This window comes from Cetorhinus maximus, chromosome 3 (genome assembly GCF_964194155.1).
Source record: "Cetorhinus maximus chromosome 3, sCetMax3.hap1.1, whole genome shotgun sequence".
Taxonomy (NCBI): domain Eukaryota; kingdom Metazoa; phylum Chordata; class Chondrichthyes; order Lamniformes; family Cetorhinidae; genus Cetorhinus; species Cetorhinus maximus.
In genome coordinates, this window is record NC_135881.1 from 92932587 (window position 1) to 92948909 (window position 16323).

Consider the following 16323-nt stretch of genomic DNA (forward strand, 5'->3'; position numbering starts at 1 on the left):
GTTCAGCTATGACACTGGCACCTGCCCGGCAATGTGGAAAATTGCCCGGGTATGTCCGATACACAAAAAAGCAGGACAAATCCAACCTGGCCAATTACCACCCCATTAGTCTACTCCCCATCATCAAAATGATGAATGGTGTCATCGACAGTGCTATCAAGCAACACTTAATCAGCAATAACCTGCTCGCTGATGCTCAGTTTGGCTTCTGCCAGGGCCACTCATCTCCTGACCTCATTACAGCCTTGGTTCAAGCATGGACAAAAGAGCTGAACTCCCGAGGTGAGGTGAGAGTGACTGCCCTTGACATCAAGGCAGCATTTGACCGAGTGTGGCATCAAGGAGACCAAGCAACACTGGAGTCAATGGGAATTGAGGGGAGTGTTGGGAGGTTGGGGGGAGGGAATTGATGGGCACTGGGTCATCAGGTCATTGCTACAGGAGTTCCTCAGGGTCATGTCCTAGGCCCAACCATCTTCAGTTACTTCGCCAATGACCTTCCCTCTGTCGTAAGGTCGGAAGTGGAGATGTTTGCTGATGATTGCAAAATGTTCAGCACCATTCGTGACTCCTCAGATACTGAAGCAGTCAGTGTCCATGTGCAGCAAGACCTAGACTATATCCAGGCTTGGTCTGATAAGTGGCAAGTAACACTCACACCATGCAAATGCCAGGCAATGATCATCTCCAACAAGAGAGAATCTCACCATCGCCCCATGACATTCAGAGGCATTACCATTGCTGAACCATCAACACCTTAGGGGGTTACCATTGACTGGATACTGAACTGGACCAGCCATATAAATAATGTGGCTACCAGAACAGGTAAGAGGCTGGTCATTCTATGGGGAGTAACTCCACCGCCCCCCAACCCCGACTCCCCAAAGCCTGTCTACCATCTACAAGGCACAAGCCAGGAGTCTGATGGAATGCTCTCCACTTGCCTGGATGAGTGCAGCTCCAAGAAGACTCAAGAAGCTCCACACCTTCCAGGACAAATCAGCCCATTTCATCATCACCCTATCCATCGCCTTCAACACTGACTTCCTCCACCACAGGTGGGTGGTGGCAGTAGTGTGTACCATCTACAAGATGCACTGCAGCAACTCGTCAAGGCTCCTTCGGCAGCTCATTCCAAACTCTCAATCTCTACCACCTGGAAGGACAAGAGCAGCAAATGCATGGGAACAAGTTCCCCTCCAGGCCACACACCATCCTGACTTGGAACTGTATCGCTGTTCCTTCATTGTTGCCGGGTCAAAATTCTGAAACTCGCTTCCTAAAAGCACTGAATGTACCTACACCACATGGTCTGCAGTGGTTCAAGAAGGTGGCTCACCAGCACCTTCTTGAGGGCATTTAGGCAAGCCCACATCCCATGAACATGAATGGCTTTTGTAATATATGATCTTATATACCATATGTGGTAGCACTATTCAGTGTTAGTGTCTTGAAGAGCATTGTGTGATTTTTTTTTTCACCAACAATTTTGCAAATAACAATTTGCATTTCTTTCACCTACATATTGTCCAAAGGTACTTCACAGAAGTGTAATCAAACGAAAAATAGATGCTGAGCTAAATATATTAGGAGAAGAGATATGATTGATCAATGAGGTGAATTTTAAAGCAAGGTCAGAAGATGGATAGCAAATTTAGGGATGGAATAACAAGCCTTGGAGCTGGACAGCTGAAGCAGCACAGCTGCCATTGGTGGGGTGAAAGGAAAGGGATGCACAGGATTCCAGTATCACTTCGAACAGGAGGCCTGACGGCAGGGCGTGGGGAGTGGTAGGAGAAAATTGCAGGCGGATGGAGGTTCCAGGAATTGGGTGGGCTTGGCATGAAGGTATTTAAACAAGACGAGCAGAATTTTAGGAAGAAGGGGAGAAGCAGAAACTTGAGGACAAGAAGCTATTTAAAATGTCAGCTAGCATGGGCCATAAGGCAAGTTGAGTGGTCAACAGTTTTATCTAAATTGGATCAAGGGAACAAGAGTTGGCTCGCATGGATAAGATGAGCTCAGAGGGCATGAGGGGGCGATTGGAGAAAAATTAGGAAAGTACATGGGTTCAAGTCTAGGACATTGAGGAGCCTTTGTCTTGGACAAAGGAAAGCAGTTCAGTGACCAAGAAGCTTGCTAACCCCTCACACGTATGAGTTGAAGGGGCAAGGGTGGGTTGTTTATTTTCTGAACAAGCAACCTGCACATTGTTATTGGTCTCCAGGGTAAGTTGGTGAGTTGTGAGCAGATTTGGCAGAGGAGAGTGAGATCTGCTGGCATTTGTTTTAGTCCAGCCAGATCAGGCGATGGATTTGTGTGTCATTAAGATCTGTGTTTCTGGGACTTGTGGGAGTTTTGATGATCCTTGCTTGGTTCATCTCCAGTGATCTGTAAATGATGTACTCCTTGACCTGTATATTTTTTTTATGATCAGCTGATACTTAAACTCTCTTTTTCAAAAATATTCATGATGTGAATTTCAGGTTGTCCTGGATGATGTCCCAATTGAACTTTCTGGAGGGAATTCTGGAAGAAGAGTTTCAGATAACTGTAAGTTCCTTGTACTTGGTGCTTAACTAGCAGGAGAGATTCCAGTTTTCCTTTAGCCTTGTCCATTACCAAATAAATATAGGTATTATTTTTAAGAAGTGTGGTTTCTGTAATGAATAGGGAGATCCATTGCATTTCAACTTGTAAGAAAAAAATTAAAACATTTTATTCAATACATATTTGAAGTTGGCTGAACCTTTCAGCTTTCCTTTGCCACCAATTCTGTGCCTTTGAGTTCGGTCACATCAGTTGGTAGTGGAAACATGGGAGATATAAAGAAATTGTTGAGAGTCAGCAAGGAAGTGTGAATAGCTAGGTCATGATTAAGCAGCTTCGTAGAATTGTTGATAAAAGTAATACAAGATGCAGGTAAGGAAGACGATGTAAGTGATGTATTTGAAATTTTCTAATGCTTATAATGAGATGTTTCATAATGCTATAGTTCAGAAAATTAGCAGATACAGTATTGGCAGCATAATGCAGAGGTGGATTGAAGCATGGCAAAAGAAAGGATCTGCAAACGGGTGGTACACTGAGTCAAACCCTGCAGTGCACTGTTGGGACAAGTACTCCCAACTTGTCCAGAAATAATCTGGAAGGGAGCTTCATCTCTGAGTTTGGCAGTTGATGCCAAAATTGATTAATTCAGTTGAAGATGGAGGCATGCAATATGGATCTTAGACTAGGTGGGGTGGGTGGGGTGAGCAAATAAAGCAAATGTGGTTTGATGCCTCAGTTTTGTACTTAAGGATACAGAATGTATGGGAATTTCAAGATTAACAGTAAAAATCATTACACAGACAAATAAGAAATGGGATCTGGGAGGCATGATGGATTTCTTGAGACATGGAGCTGATGTCTGGTTGCTGTCAAAAAAACAATTGAGATGTTAGTGGTGTAAGAGAAAGTTGAGTGCAGTCATGCCAAGTAATTCTGCCACTATATATGGCCTTGGTGAAACCACACCTGTATTAGCAGCAATCCTGAACACTCAAATTACAGAGCTAAACAAAAGCTATTAAAAATAACTTATAATAAAGGAACCAGAGAATGAAACTTGAGCATAGGCTGAAAGAACAGGAATTCTTCTCATTGGTAAAGAATTATATGATTGAGGCATTCAATTTAGTATGTCTTGGAGATGTAGGGAACAACTGATGCCAATTGAATTGTTACCAGGCAGCAGAATAAAGGGACCTAAAAATAATCTGAGAAGTTAAATGCATATGGGGCAAAGGTAAAGAGGTTGGTCAATTTTTGGAAAGGCTTCCCAGTAGAGGTTATAGCTGCAAGTAGATTTGATCATAGTAAAATTGGACAAATGCATTTGAGAAGCACATTTGTGGATGCAGCAACAAGAGTAGCATGAAATGTAATAGAGTTCCTAGCCTTTAGAATTAATGTTTTGAAGATCGCATACAGTTCTAGTCACCTTGACATGAAAGCTTTTAGGTGCAGCGTAGAGAGCACTGAGGTTGATTGGTGAGTGTCAAGGGGAAGAGCTGTGTCAAATAACTAGATAAGCTAGGGCTCATTGACCTCAAATCAGAGAACATTTAGCGGGGGTATGTAAGATATTTATTGTAATGGAAAAAAATACAATATTTGAAACAATGGCCCAGATCCTCCGGTCTCCGGATTGCCAGAGACCACATGTACGACCCAAGTTGTGTGTTAGGACCCTGTGGAAGTCTCAACTCGCTGACCTGGGAGGTTTGAACTTCCGACGGGCAATTCCCCTGCTCCCCAGGATCCTCCGACTCAGTGTTAGAGCCCGTGGAACTTGCCTAAATAGTTAGCCCAGGAAATGGTAGACAGAAAAATCCTAGTGGAGCTCCTGGGTAACTAATGAACCCCAGTCATTCATACTGACCACCAACCCCTTTTCCCCACCCCCAACCCGACTACCATCCCTGACTAACCCCCACCCCCAATCAGACTACCCTTCCCGACTTGACCTGATTTCTCCCCCACCTTTAACGTTCACACAGGACATCTGAGATTGCCTTTTATAAAGGGGGTGCAGTTTGCCCGCCCCCCCCTCCCCGATGCTACAGTGCTGTGGTGCCGTTTTTCATGGGACTGTACACTCTGCATATCTGAAGAAGCTGGGCTCTGAAGACCTGGCCAGAAATGCGGAGCTCTGTCAGGGTGTTGAAAAATTCAAGTGAAGCAGCAGTTCAACAATGATTGACAGAATATCCAATATTTTCAGACGTAGCTGGGCCGCAAGCAAGGGCACAGGTTCACAATTAGGCAGGACAAGAGCTTAGGCAACATTTGTGTACAGGAAGTGATTGACAACTAGAAGTGCTAGGAAAGGGTAATTGATGCCAGCACATTCGACTCACTGGAGAAGTGTAAGATTGAGACTTTCAAAGAATATGATCAGTGGGAACTGCAGTTTCATGGTTAAGTTACTAGGCTAGCAAACCAGAGAGCAGGGCTAATGATCTGCAGGCATGAATTCCATTCCCACCAGAGCAGCTGGGGAAATTAAATTCAGATAAATCTGAACAAAAACCTAAATAAATTGGCACAAAAAAATTGCTGGCATCAGTAAGAGTGACCATGGGCTGGAATTTATGCTCCCTGCCAGTGGGTTTGAAGACAGGGTGCACAATATTCAGCAGTTGGTCTTCCAGCTGCTTCCCTGCCCACTTCTTACCTGTCTGAAACTCTGTGAGAGTGGGACAAGAGCTGGGCAGCGAGCCCCACCCTGCCAGTATTTAGCCCACAGCTGGGAGAGGCCCATGCCATATTGGAAGCCCAGCACCACTGTATATGCTGGTGTTGGTTATGAGGACCCTGTTGGCCCATGAGAGGCATTTCCCTCCCTCCCCCCAACCCCCTCTCTCCTGATCTCTTGAACCTGGTCTTCCCATCTCATTCCTGCTCAACTTCTTGCCACAACCCCCAACCCTGGACTTACTTGTCAGTCTGGGCTCCTCTATTGGGGACTGCTTCTAATACCAGCAGTGGCTACCGGTGGTGCTGCAGGGGCTACAGAGTTTCTGGCCAATCTGATTGGGCAGCAGCTCTCTAAGGCAACTTCCGCCCCTATCTAGGGAGGAAGTCTCACCTTAAAACATTTAAGCTGGAGGTGGTGAGGGAATGGGGACCACAGCACCCAGTAAAATCTAGCCCATTGTAACTACCAGATTGTCATAAGAAGTCATCTGGTTCCTTGATGTCTTTTAGTGAAAGAAATTGGCTGTCCTTATCTGGTCTGACCTGCATGTGACTCCAGACACACAGCAACATGGTTAACTCTTAACTGCCCTCTGAAATGCTCTATAAAGCCACTCAGTTGGAGGATGGGCAACAAGTGCCAGTGGTTCCCTGAATTAATTTTTTAAATAATGAACTAAAAGGGCAAAGCGATCATGCTAATATTGAATGCAAACAAGAACAAGAGTAGATCCCTGATTTTCACTACCTGTAACTACAATAAAGGAAAATTAGGTATGAAAAATGTATTTGCCTATTGAGAACTATCTTGCTTTGGGTATTTCAGATGGTCATTTAGACTCCAGATCTTCACGCCGTGAAAACTTTAGAAGTAGTTTTGGCCAGAATATGAATGCTGCAAGTTCTATTTCATACGAGTCAAGAATGGCACAATCACAAGGTAGGGTGAACCTAAGAACATAAATAGAAACAGTAGACCACATGACCCATCGAGCCTGCTCCGCTATTCAGTATGATCATGGCTGATCTTAGGCTTCAACTCTATTTTCCCGCCCACTCTCCATATCTCTAAGAGACCAAAAATCTGTGATCCCAGCCTTAAATGTGTTCAGTGATGGAGCATCCACAACCCTCTGGGGTAGAGAATTCCAAAAATGTTTAAATTCCGCCAGCTGCTGTGGTAGGATTTGAGCCCATGTCCTCAAGGCCTCTGCTTTAGTAGCCCAGTGATATTACCACTAAGCCACCATTTTCCCCATGGAATTATAATTTATAATTAATTTTCATTAATTATAATTAATTTTCATCTCACAAATGTGCAGGAAAACTCTCATTGCACCTGTTTAATATAGTTAGCTTAGTGAAATATGCTGTTCTTTCACAGTTCCATTTTTGCTGTTTCAGATGGTCAGTCACGGCGTGAGAACTTTGGAAGCAGTTTTGATCATATTAATATGGAAAGTTCCAGTGCCTATGACCCAAGAAGGCTACGATCACAAGGTATGTTAGTTAAGTAGGTTTGGACACACGCGCGTGCGTACAAGTAACTTATTTGAAATATATTTGTTTGTCGTAACTTTTATGCTTTTGTATTTCAGATGGGCAGCCGGGCAACTTCTCAAGATATGAGAACTTTGGAAGTAATTTTGGTCAGCATGTTAACATGGGAAGTTCCAGTTCCTATGAATCAAGAATGCCACATTCTCAAGGTAGGCTACTTAAAATTTCATTCAGAAATACTCCTTGTATGATACTAACTACATGTGAAAGATTACAAAACTGTCAATTTTGATATCTGCCTGACCTAGCTGATCACGCTTTAAATTGGTGATAGAATGTGTCTTTCTCTGGGCCTGGAAATGGAAATTAGGGTTTATCTGCTTCTCATTTCTCTCTGTCAACCCTGCCGAAATGTGGATGCTTTTGGACTTTGGGTGAAAATTGGTTTGGGCCTAGCTGCATTTTCCCCCCTGTAATCAAAAGTAAATCAATAAGCTTTCCAGGCTTACACTTGGGCACTGTAGCTGAGCATTTCTACCAACAATGTGACTGGTCCAGAGTGAGTTATCATCTTCAGGAGAAGCAGAAAAATGAATAACAAAATGATTTGTGGTAATAAATTCGTTAGATCCAACAGTGAAGGAAGTGTTTCATCCAGTTTGGATTTATTTTTTAATCAAAATCTCAGGTGTTCCAAGTTGTTTATCATGCACAGGCCTGGGTTACTTCCAGGATTTTTCGCCTCTGCAATGTTCTTTGTCTATTTCAGTAGCAAATTGACTTGCTGCATATCTTCAGAATTGCTTTATGGGCTGCAAAATACTTTGGGATGCCCTGAGGTTATAAAAAGCACGATATTAATGCAAGTCCTTTTCATTGTTTATTTAAGGGTTTGTGGCATTGGCAAGACTGCTTTTATTGCCCTGGTTCCTCTGGGAAGGTAGTGACTGCTGCCATTTTCTACTGCTGCAGTCCTTGTGATAATGCCACATAAACAAAAGGGAATAGTGTTGGATAGGGAAATATAGGAATTTGATCCAAGAGCGATAGGTAATTTAGAAGTAATGCTTACATGATATTGCTTTTGTCCTGCTCGAGAGAAGCTGCTGTTAAAGTAAACTTGGTGAGTTGCTGCACTGCAGCCACAGTACGGTAGTGAAGAAGCTCTGTTTTAGAGTCCAGTGTCAGCAATGATCAAGCAGTCTGCTGTGTCCTGGAAAATATCAAACTACTTGTGTTTGTTTTCTTTTTGCAGTTGTACCCAATCAGGTAGACTTTAGCCCTATAGACAGTGAGAAAGCTTTCGAGGATCTAGGGTGAATGGCCTCCTTCTGTACTTTAAGCACTCTTATTATCAATCTCTGCCCTGCTGTTCTAATCAAGTTGTTGATATGCTGGTCCAGTTAACAGATAACTCTCAGTATGTTGACAATGGACAATTCTGCAAATATTGATGCTGTTGAAAGTCAAGAAGGCATTTGGGCTGCTGCTTGTAAATGGTCATTGCCTGTCATTTATGTGGTGCAAACATTGACTGCCCCTTAACAACCTAAGTTTGTTCATGTGCTGCTGTAGTCTATATGGGCTTTTTCATTATTGGAGGAAATGTGAATGGTGCTGCACACTGGAATTGTAAGTGGTGACCCAATTACGACCAAAGAAGAATAGCAGATGAAGATAAAGGCCTTCATTCAAATCGGTTTTTACATTTGGAAAAGAAGTTGGCCATTCAGGAGGTTAAGCCTGTTCTGCCATTCGGTTCAACTTCCCTCCTAGCCTCCCCTGCCCTAGTCCTGAATCTACATCTTTCTGTAGTTTCTCATCGATTTTCCCCACATGCCATCTTGGAGATCATCTTGTCTATGCAACACCAGCCTGTCACTTTTGCATTTTTCTTCACAGATTCCCATGCCCCTAATTTGCCACCAGTAATAAATTTTGACCTATTTCCTTTTCTGCTTGTACGCAGATCATTTGAATAGATGGATGAAAATGGGTCCCACCACGGATTCTTGAAGCACACCCTTGGCCAGATCCTGCCAACCTTAAGAAAAATCCTCCATTTTCTTATACCATCTGCCATCCCTTTACCATTGTCACATTTCATTTGATATGATGTCTTAGTTTTCACTGCAAGTCTTATATGGTAACTTATGAAACTCCTCCTTTTAAAAAAAAATGCCTTTATTGCAAGAGGACTTGAGTACAAGAGTAGTGAAGCATCACTTCAATTGTGTAGAAGCTTGGTTAGAGCGTACCTGGAGTATTGTGTGCAGTTTTGGTCCCCTTACCTCAAAGGATATTATTGCCATAGAGGGAGTGCAATGAAGGCTCACCAGACTTGTTCCAGGGATGGCAGGACTGTCTTACGAAAAGTGATTGGGCAAACTGGGCCTGTATTCTCTAGAGTTTCGAAGAATGAGAGGTGATCTCATTGAACCCTACAAAATAGTTAAAGGAATAGAGGGTATATGCAGGTAAGATGTTTCCCCTGGCTGGGGAGTCTAGAACCAGGGTTACACAGTTTCCAAATAAGGGGGAAGCCACTTAGGACCGAGATGAGGAGAAATTTCTTTACTCAAGAGGGTTGTGGATCTTTGGAATGCTCTACCCCAGAGGGCCGTGGAAGCTCAGTCATTGAGTATGTTTAAGGTAGAGACTGATAGATTTTTGAATAACAGTAACGTAAAGGGTTATGGGGATAGTGTGGGTAAAAGGCATTGAAGTGTTCGATCAGCCATGATCGTATTAAATGGCGGAGCAGGCTTGATGGACTGAATGGCCTTCTCGGGTTCCTACAATATCTGCCACGTTTCTTTATAAACTCTTGTGATTTCCTTAAAATGTAATTTAATTAATCAAACATGAACTACCCTTTAAGCTCCTTGCTGGTTGTCATTGATTATCCCATTGTTTTCTAAGTATTGATTAATTTTATCTAACAAATTTATATTTAACAGGGAAGTATATCTGAGTTATGATATCCTAGCTTATTTCCCTTCCTTTCCTTGGCAGAACCCCTGTTTGCAGCTATTTCTGGAAAATCATAGTTATGAGCATTTATTTTCTCCTTCAAAATCTACCTCAGTTGGAAACCACAGTCAGAATTTTAAAAGATGGATGTGCAAGGAAGGAGTGACCACCTACATGGAGATTCAGAAGCAGCAGGCAATGAAGTGCATGCTGGTCATCATGGGCAGCCTGCATGGTCTGCCGTTTGAAATAGGATAAAGCCCCTTGGCTGTTGAGAGTTTCACTGAAGTACAACCAAGTGCTCTCCAGCTTATGGCTCGCAATATATTGCAGGTGATCCATGAGAAGGATGACGGAGAAAAGATATGTGCAAGTGAGGACAGATCAAGGCCCTGCCATTCTTCCCCCCGCGTCCCCACTTCTCTGTTCCCAGTCAGAGGTCATAGACTGCCTCTTGTCCTGATGGACAGGTGAGGTAATCTTTGTCAGGGCACTCATGGGCTCCAAAGCCCATAGGATGTCAGTCACAAACATCTCAGCAGTCAAGAGCAGGGAAGCAAACAGCCTGCTCCTGTCTCTGCTGAAGCCACAGTGATAGTGCCATGTAGAAGTAATAGGTTTTAAAATAAAGTTTCATGATTTCACAAGGGAAATCACTTGACTGTTTAGAAGTGTGTTAAATGACAAATTTATTGTAAATATTTATGCACCATATGTTTTTCAAGACTGTTGTCCAGTCATTTCTACTCTTGCCTCACATCAGCCTTGAGGTAAATAGTATGGCATGAGTAAAGACAGGCAGTGGGAGTCAGTGAAATGGAAGAATTATTGACTGTGGGGATATTTTTTGTTGGGAGTTGGGGTGGGCAGTAGGTTCAGTATTGGTGAGTCACATGGCTACAAAATCTTGGCAGCTAGGTGGCTGTAAGGACCCTGGCCAAATTAGGCTGCTCCTGCACCCTTTCAAACACTACATTGAGCTTGATCATATTATGATTGCTATTAAATCATTTTCAACACTATATTCGGCTGATAACCAAATCTGGCTCATTACTAAACCTTTTTTAGTTGTTTACGAACATTCAAATTAGGGACAAGTAGGCCACTCGGCCCCTCAAGCCTGCTCCACCATTCAGTAAGATTATGACTGGTGTAATTTTAACCTCAACTGCACATTCCTGCCTACCCTGATAACCTTTCACCCTCTTGCTTATCAAGAATCTAACTACTTCTGTCCTAAAGATGTACAAAGAGTCTGCCTCAACCACATTTTAAGGAAGAGAATTCCAAAGTCTTAGCACATCTGGAGAGAGAATTTTTCCCATATATCTGTCTTAAATGGGCGACCCCTTATTTTTAAACAGTGGCCCCTAGTTCTAGATTCTCCCACAAGAGGATACATCCTTTCCACATCCACCCTGTCAAGACCCTTCAGGATCTTATATGTTTCAGTCAAGTTGCCTCTTAGATTTCTAGACTCCAGCGGATACAAGCCTAGCCTGTCCAGCCTTTCCTCATAAGACAACCTGCCCATTCCAAGTATTAGTCTAGTAAACCTTCCTTGAACTGCTTCCATTGCATTTAGATCTTTCCTCAAATAAGGAGACCAATACTATATACAGCACTCCAGATGTGGTCTCACCAATGCCCAATATAACTAAGGTATAACCTCCCTACTCTTATTGCAAGCAGAATTGAATTCAAATAATAACATTCTATTAGCTTTCCTAATTTCTTGCTGTGTCTACATATTAACCCTTTGTGATTCATGCACTAGGAAATCCAGATCCCTTTGCATCTCGGAGCTCTGCAATCTCTCACCATTTAGATAATATGCTTTTTTTATTCTTCCTGTCAAAATGGACAACTTCACATTTTCCCACATTATACTCCATTTGCCAGATCTTTGCCCACACACCTAACCTAGCTATGTCCTTTTGTAACCTCCTTATGTCCTCTTAACAATTTACTTTCCTAACTATCTTTGTGTCATCAGCAAACTTAGCAACCACGCAAACGGTCCCTTCATCCAAATCATTTATATAAATTGTGAAGAGTTGTGGCCCCAGCACTGATCCCTGTGGCACGCATCCTGCCAACCAGAAAATGAACCATTTATGCCTGCTGTTTCCTGTCAGCTAGCCAATCTTCTATCTATGCCAATATGTTACCTCCTACACCATGAGCTTTTATTTTCCACAATAACCTTTGATGAGGCACCTTATCAAATGCCTTCTGAAAATCTAAGTACAGTACTTTTATCCACAGCACATGCTACTTCTTCAAAGAACTTCTTCAAAGAACTCCAATACATTGGTTACACATGATTTCCCTTTCACAAAGCCATGTTGACTGCCTGATTACCTTGAATTTATTTAAGTGCCCTGTTATAATGTTTTAATTATAGCTTCTAACATTTTCCCTATAATTTCCTGCTTTCTGTCTCCCTCCCTTTTTGAATAATGGAGTTACGTTACCTGTTTTCCAATTTAATGGAGCCTTCCCCAAATCTAGTGAATTTTAGAATCAGTTATACAGCATACGTTATACGGCCCATTGTGTCTGTGACAGCCATCAAGCACCTACCTATTCTAATCCCATTTTCCAGCACTTGGCCTGTAGCCCTGTGTGCTATGGCCCTGTCAATGCTTATCTAAATACTGCTTAAATTGAGGGTTCCTGCCTCTACCACCCCCTCGGGCATTGGAAAGTTAAGATCAACACAGCAACTATCTCACTAGCCATTTCTTTTAAGATCCTAGGACAAAATCCAACAGCACCCAGGACTTCTCAACCCGCAGTTCCAACAATTTGCTAAGTACCACTTCCCTGGTGATTGTAATTTTCCTGAGTTCCTCCCTTCCAATTCCTGACTTACAGCCATTTCTGAAATGTTACTTTTATCATCTGTAGTGTAGGTCAATGCAAAATACCTATTCAATTCATCTGCCATCTGCTTATTTTCCAACTCCCCAGGCTCACCTTCCATTGGACCAACGCTTACTTTGTTGACTCTTTTTCTTTTATCTATAGAAACTCTTACTATCTGTCTTCATATTTCTAGCTAACTTTTTCTTGTACTCTAATTTTTCCCCTCTTATTAATCCGTTGGTTATTCTTGGCTGTTTTTTATTTTCAGTCCAATCTCCTGACCTGCCACACATCCTTGCGCAATTATATGCTTTTTCTTTAAGCTTGATACTATCTTTACTATTTATAGTTAACCACAGATGGTGGATCCTCCCCTTGGAATTTTTTTTCTCGTTGGAATGTATCTATTCTGTGTATTCTGAAATATCTCCTTAAATGTCTGCCACTGTATCTCTATTGACTGATCCCTTAACTTCATTTGCCAGTTCATTATTAACAGTTCACTTTTGCTAGCTCTGTTTTCATTCCCTCATAATTGCCCTTATTTAAGTTTAAAGTACTAGTCTTAGACCCACTCTTCTCTCCCTCAAACTGAATGTAAAATTCAATCGCATTATGATCACTGCTACCTAGGAGGGCCTTCACTGTGAGGCCATTAAATGGTCCTATTTCATTGTACAATACCAGGTCCAGTATAGCCGGCTCCCTGGTTGGCTGCAGAATGTGCTGATCCAATAAATGACCCTGAAAACATTCTATGAATTTGTCGCCTAGGCTACCTTTGCCCAATCTGACTTTTCCAGTTTATATGTAGGTCAAAATCACCCCGTGATCATTTTTTTGGCAAGCTCCCACTATTTTTGCATTGATACCCTGTCCTGCAATGTGGTTACTGTTGGGGGGCCTGTACACCACTTCCGCAAGTGACTTCTTGCCTTTAGCATTCCTCATCTCTACCCAAACCGCTTCTATATCCTGGTTTCCTGAACTTGTATGTTTTATCTTTTTCAACGCAGTAACTTGCACAGAATGCTAAAACACTGGACTTGTTTTACTTGCTGCCTCAAGCCACTGAGCCACAGCACCTTTCTGCTTCTACACCAAATTCCTAACTTTGCAATCTGTTTCTATTGTAATCTATTTATGATCTCTGCAACTACTCATATTGACCAAACTGAAGTGGTTTGATAAGGTAGATGTGGAGATATTTACCTTTGTTGGGGAGACCAAAACTAAACACCTTAAATATAGGAGAGTCATTTAAAAATCCAGTAGGAATTCAGGAACAAGTCCTTTACGCAATAAGTGACAAGAATACACTACCACAAGAAGTAGTTGCTGCAAAAAGCACAGAAGCATTGAGGAGGAAACTTGATAAGTCCATGATGGGGCAAGAAATTGAAGGATATGTTAATAAGGTTAGATGAAGGGGGATGTGGGGAGGCTCATGTGGAGTATGAACACCAGTCTGGACTTGTTGGGCTGTTTCTGTGCTGTAGACTTGATGTAACTTAAGTACACCATTTCATCCTCATCTCATGGCCTTACCTATCTTTAACTATCCTGAAAGGAAACCTTGCTTCATCCCTTTGCTTCCTTAATGTCGACTCTGTACAAATTGAAAAAATGTCCTATTTTACACAGTACTTCATCTCATTGCCAAAGGCATTTCAAAAGTTTGTGTAGAATCATTGAACCTGTCCGTTTTCTTCTTGTTTTCTTACGCTCTTCTCCCTTTTCCATATACAGAAACCCTTTATTTACCATGCCGTCTCTAAATAAAGTTCATGATATGTATTGCTTTCTGAAGATTACAGATCAGCTGGAGAGGTTATGCATGATGACTGGAGAAAAAATATAAAATCTGAAGAAACCTTTCATATGAGTTGGAGTGGAGACAACATACGAGACTCTGGAGATGATTACAGGAGAGGAGAACAAATGAGGTGATCAAAATTTGAAGAATATAAGCATATCTATTGAAGGAAAATTTAAATACTGCAGCCTTTATTTGGGTTCTATTCTGGAATTGTCCCCCTAAACCCCTCTATTTTACCACTTATTCATTTAAAAGCACCCTTAAAAATCTGCATCTCTTTGGGGTCACCCTCTTAATCTCGTCCTCCCCAGTTGAACATCAGTGTTCTGTGCACTTATCAGTGAAATGTTTTGAGGTATTCTTCATATTAAAGATGCTTTATAAATACAAGTTGTTGAATTTTTATTTCCATCAGTTCCTGTGCAGAAATTGTCATATGGCAGAAAGTTATTTATTAGTTGGTTCAAATTGAGAACAGAAAACCTTTTTCAAGTTTTCTGTTGAGTTCGATTAAAGTTTTTCCTCTTACCTAGGAGCTATCGTAGCGATTACACCAAAGGATCCGACGTTGATGATCGTTGGATGCAAAACGAGGTAAGTTGCAATATGGTGTGGTTCCCTGAATGTGGTTTGTTTTAGTGTAGGTACAAAGCAGTCAATCATTGGCATTAAGTGAAAACCTCCTAGTTACAAATTGATTTCCAAATCTTGCCCTCTCCCCAAATTCCTGAAGGCAGCGTCTCATGCTGGGTGTGGTTCTGTAGATACTGGCAGTACTCCAGTATTGAATGAAATATCCAATCTTTGTGCTTGAATCCAGACATTAGGTGTTGGTTCATTAACCATGAACAGCATCAATAGCATATTTGACACAATCCTCACCTGATCTCCCCAAAACATATGTGAGCATTTTTGCATATTTAGGTCTGCATGTTGTGCCAGAAAGTTGCACAGCTTGGAAAAGAGAAAAGAAAAATAAAGTTGGTAAATAGAAGAATTGTACACAGCAGTTCATTGAATGTTTGAAGAGTGACCTTGTCTTTAAAGAGAGTGCTTGTCCTGCCTTTGTGCACAAATTTCTCCATATTGTCAATTGGGACCTGTTGTATTTAATAGTATGTCCAGAAAGAAATGGGGCCATCCATGAGCATTAGATTTTATTCTTGAAGTAGCAAACAAATTTTATACGTGTATCACCCAATGAATTTGGAAATGTTGGTAGCAGGTCTGCTAAATGAATCAGGTAAAGTTTGGGGCCTTCTCCATTGCTAGCGATACAAAATACAAATGAAAAAACAGAGAAAAAGATAATCTGATCTATCATTCAATAAATATTATGACTGCCAGTGTTTCTTCTCACCAGTGTTTGTTCTCGCTAGCAGCAATGTAATCTCCTTAAGGTGGGTCAGATTTAAAAGGAAGATCCTCAACCAATTTAAGGAAAAAGAAAACCTGGGAAATTCTTCTCAAACAACCACTCCCCCCATAGCCATTCAACTCAATTTCAGGAAGAGTGACCATGAGCATACGTGCCAACATCCCACCTACCTCTTGTAGGCAGTGAACCACAAAAAAAAAGCTTAGAGCATGACTCCTTAATTTCCCTAGCTTACCGATTCCAATAGTCTGCCCACATGGACACCGTCCTGTAGCAATGTGTTAATTAATGAGTGAATATGTTCTTTTATTTTAAAAAAACAGAATTCCCAGTACATCATTTGATGCTTTGGCAGTCATCTTAGCATCCAAAGTTTGTTTTAAGTGTATTTCATGTATTTGGTGCCTGTAGGTTCTTATCAGCCTTTTTCATTTGTGTTGGGTTTTTAGTTTGAACCGTACAGATCAGGTGATTCCAAACCAACCTATACAAATGAAGAGCTTTTTGAATATTTGGTGAGTATGAAATTTTTATGATA

The 16323-nt window shown here is 41.7% G+C and overlaps 1 protein-coding gene across 2 annotated transcripts in view; it reads left to right on the forward strand.

Moving 5' to 3' along the window:
* LOC144678781 (uncharacterized) overlaps positions 1 to 16323 on the forward strand; it is a 69889-nt gene that overhangs the window by 36656 nt on the left and 16910 nt on the right. The window contains exons 9-15 of one of the 2 annotated variants that reach the window (XM_078538681.1): positions 2487 to 2553; positions 6071 to 6184; positions 6649 to 6744; positions 6843 to 6953; positions 14399 to 14534; positions 14941 to 15001; positions 16235 to 16300. In XM_078538681.1, the coding sequence (XP_078394807.1) occupies positions 2487 to 2553; positions 6071 to 6184; positions 6649 to 6744; positions 6843 to 6953; positions 14399 to 14534; positions 14941 to 15001; positions 16235 to 16300 (651 nt within the window). The remainder of the gene's footprint in view (positions 1 to 2486; positions 2554 to 6070; positions 6185 to 6648; positions 6745 to 6842; positions 6954 to 14398; positions 14535 to 14940; positions 15002 to 16234; positions 16301 to 16323) is intronic. The other variant, XM_078538682.1, reaches the window with a different exon arrangement.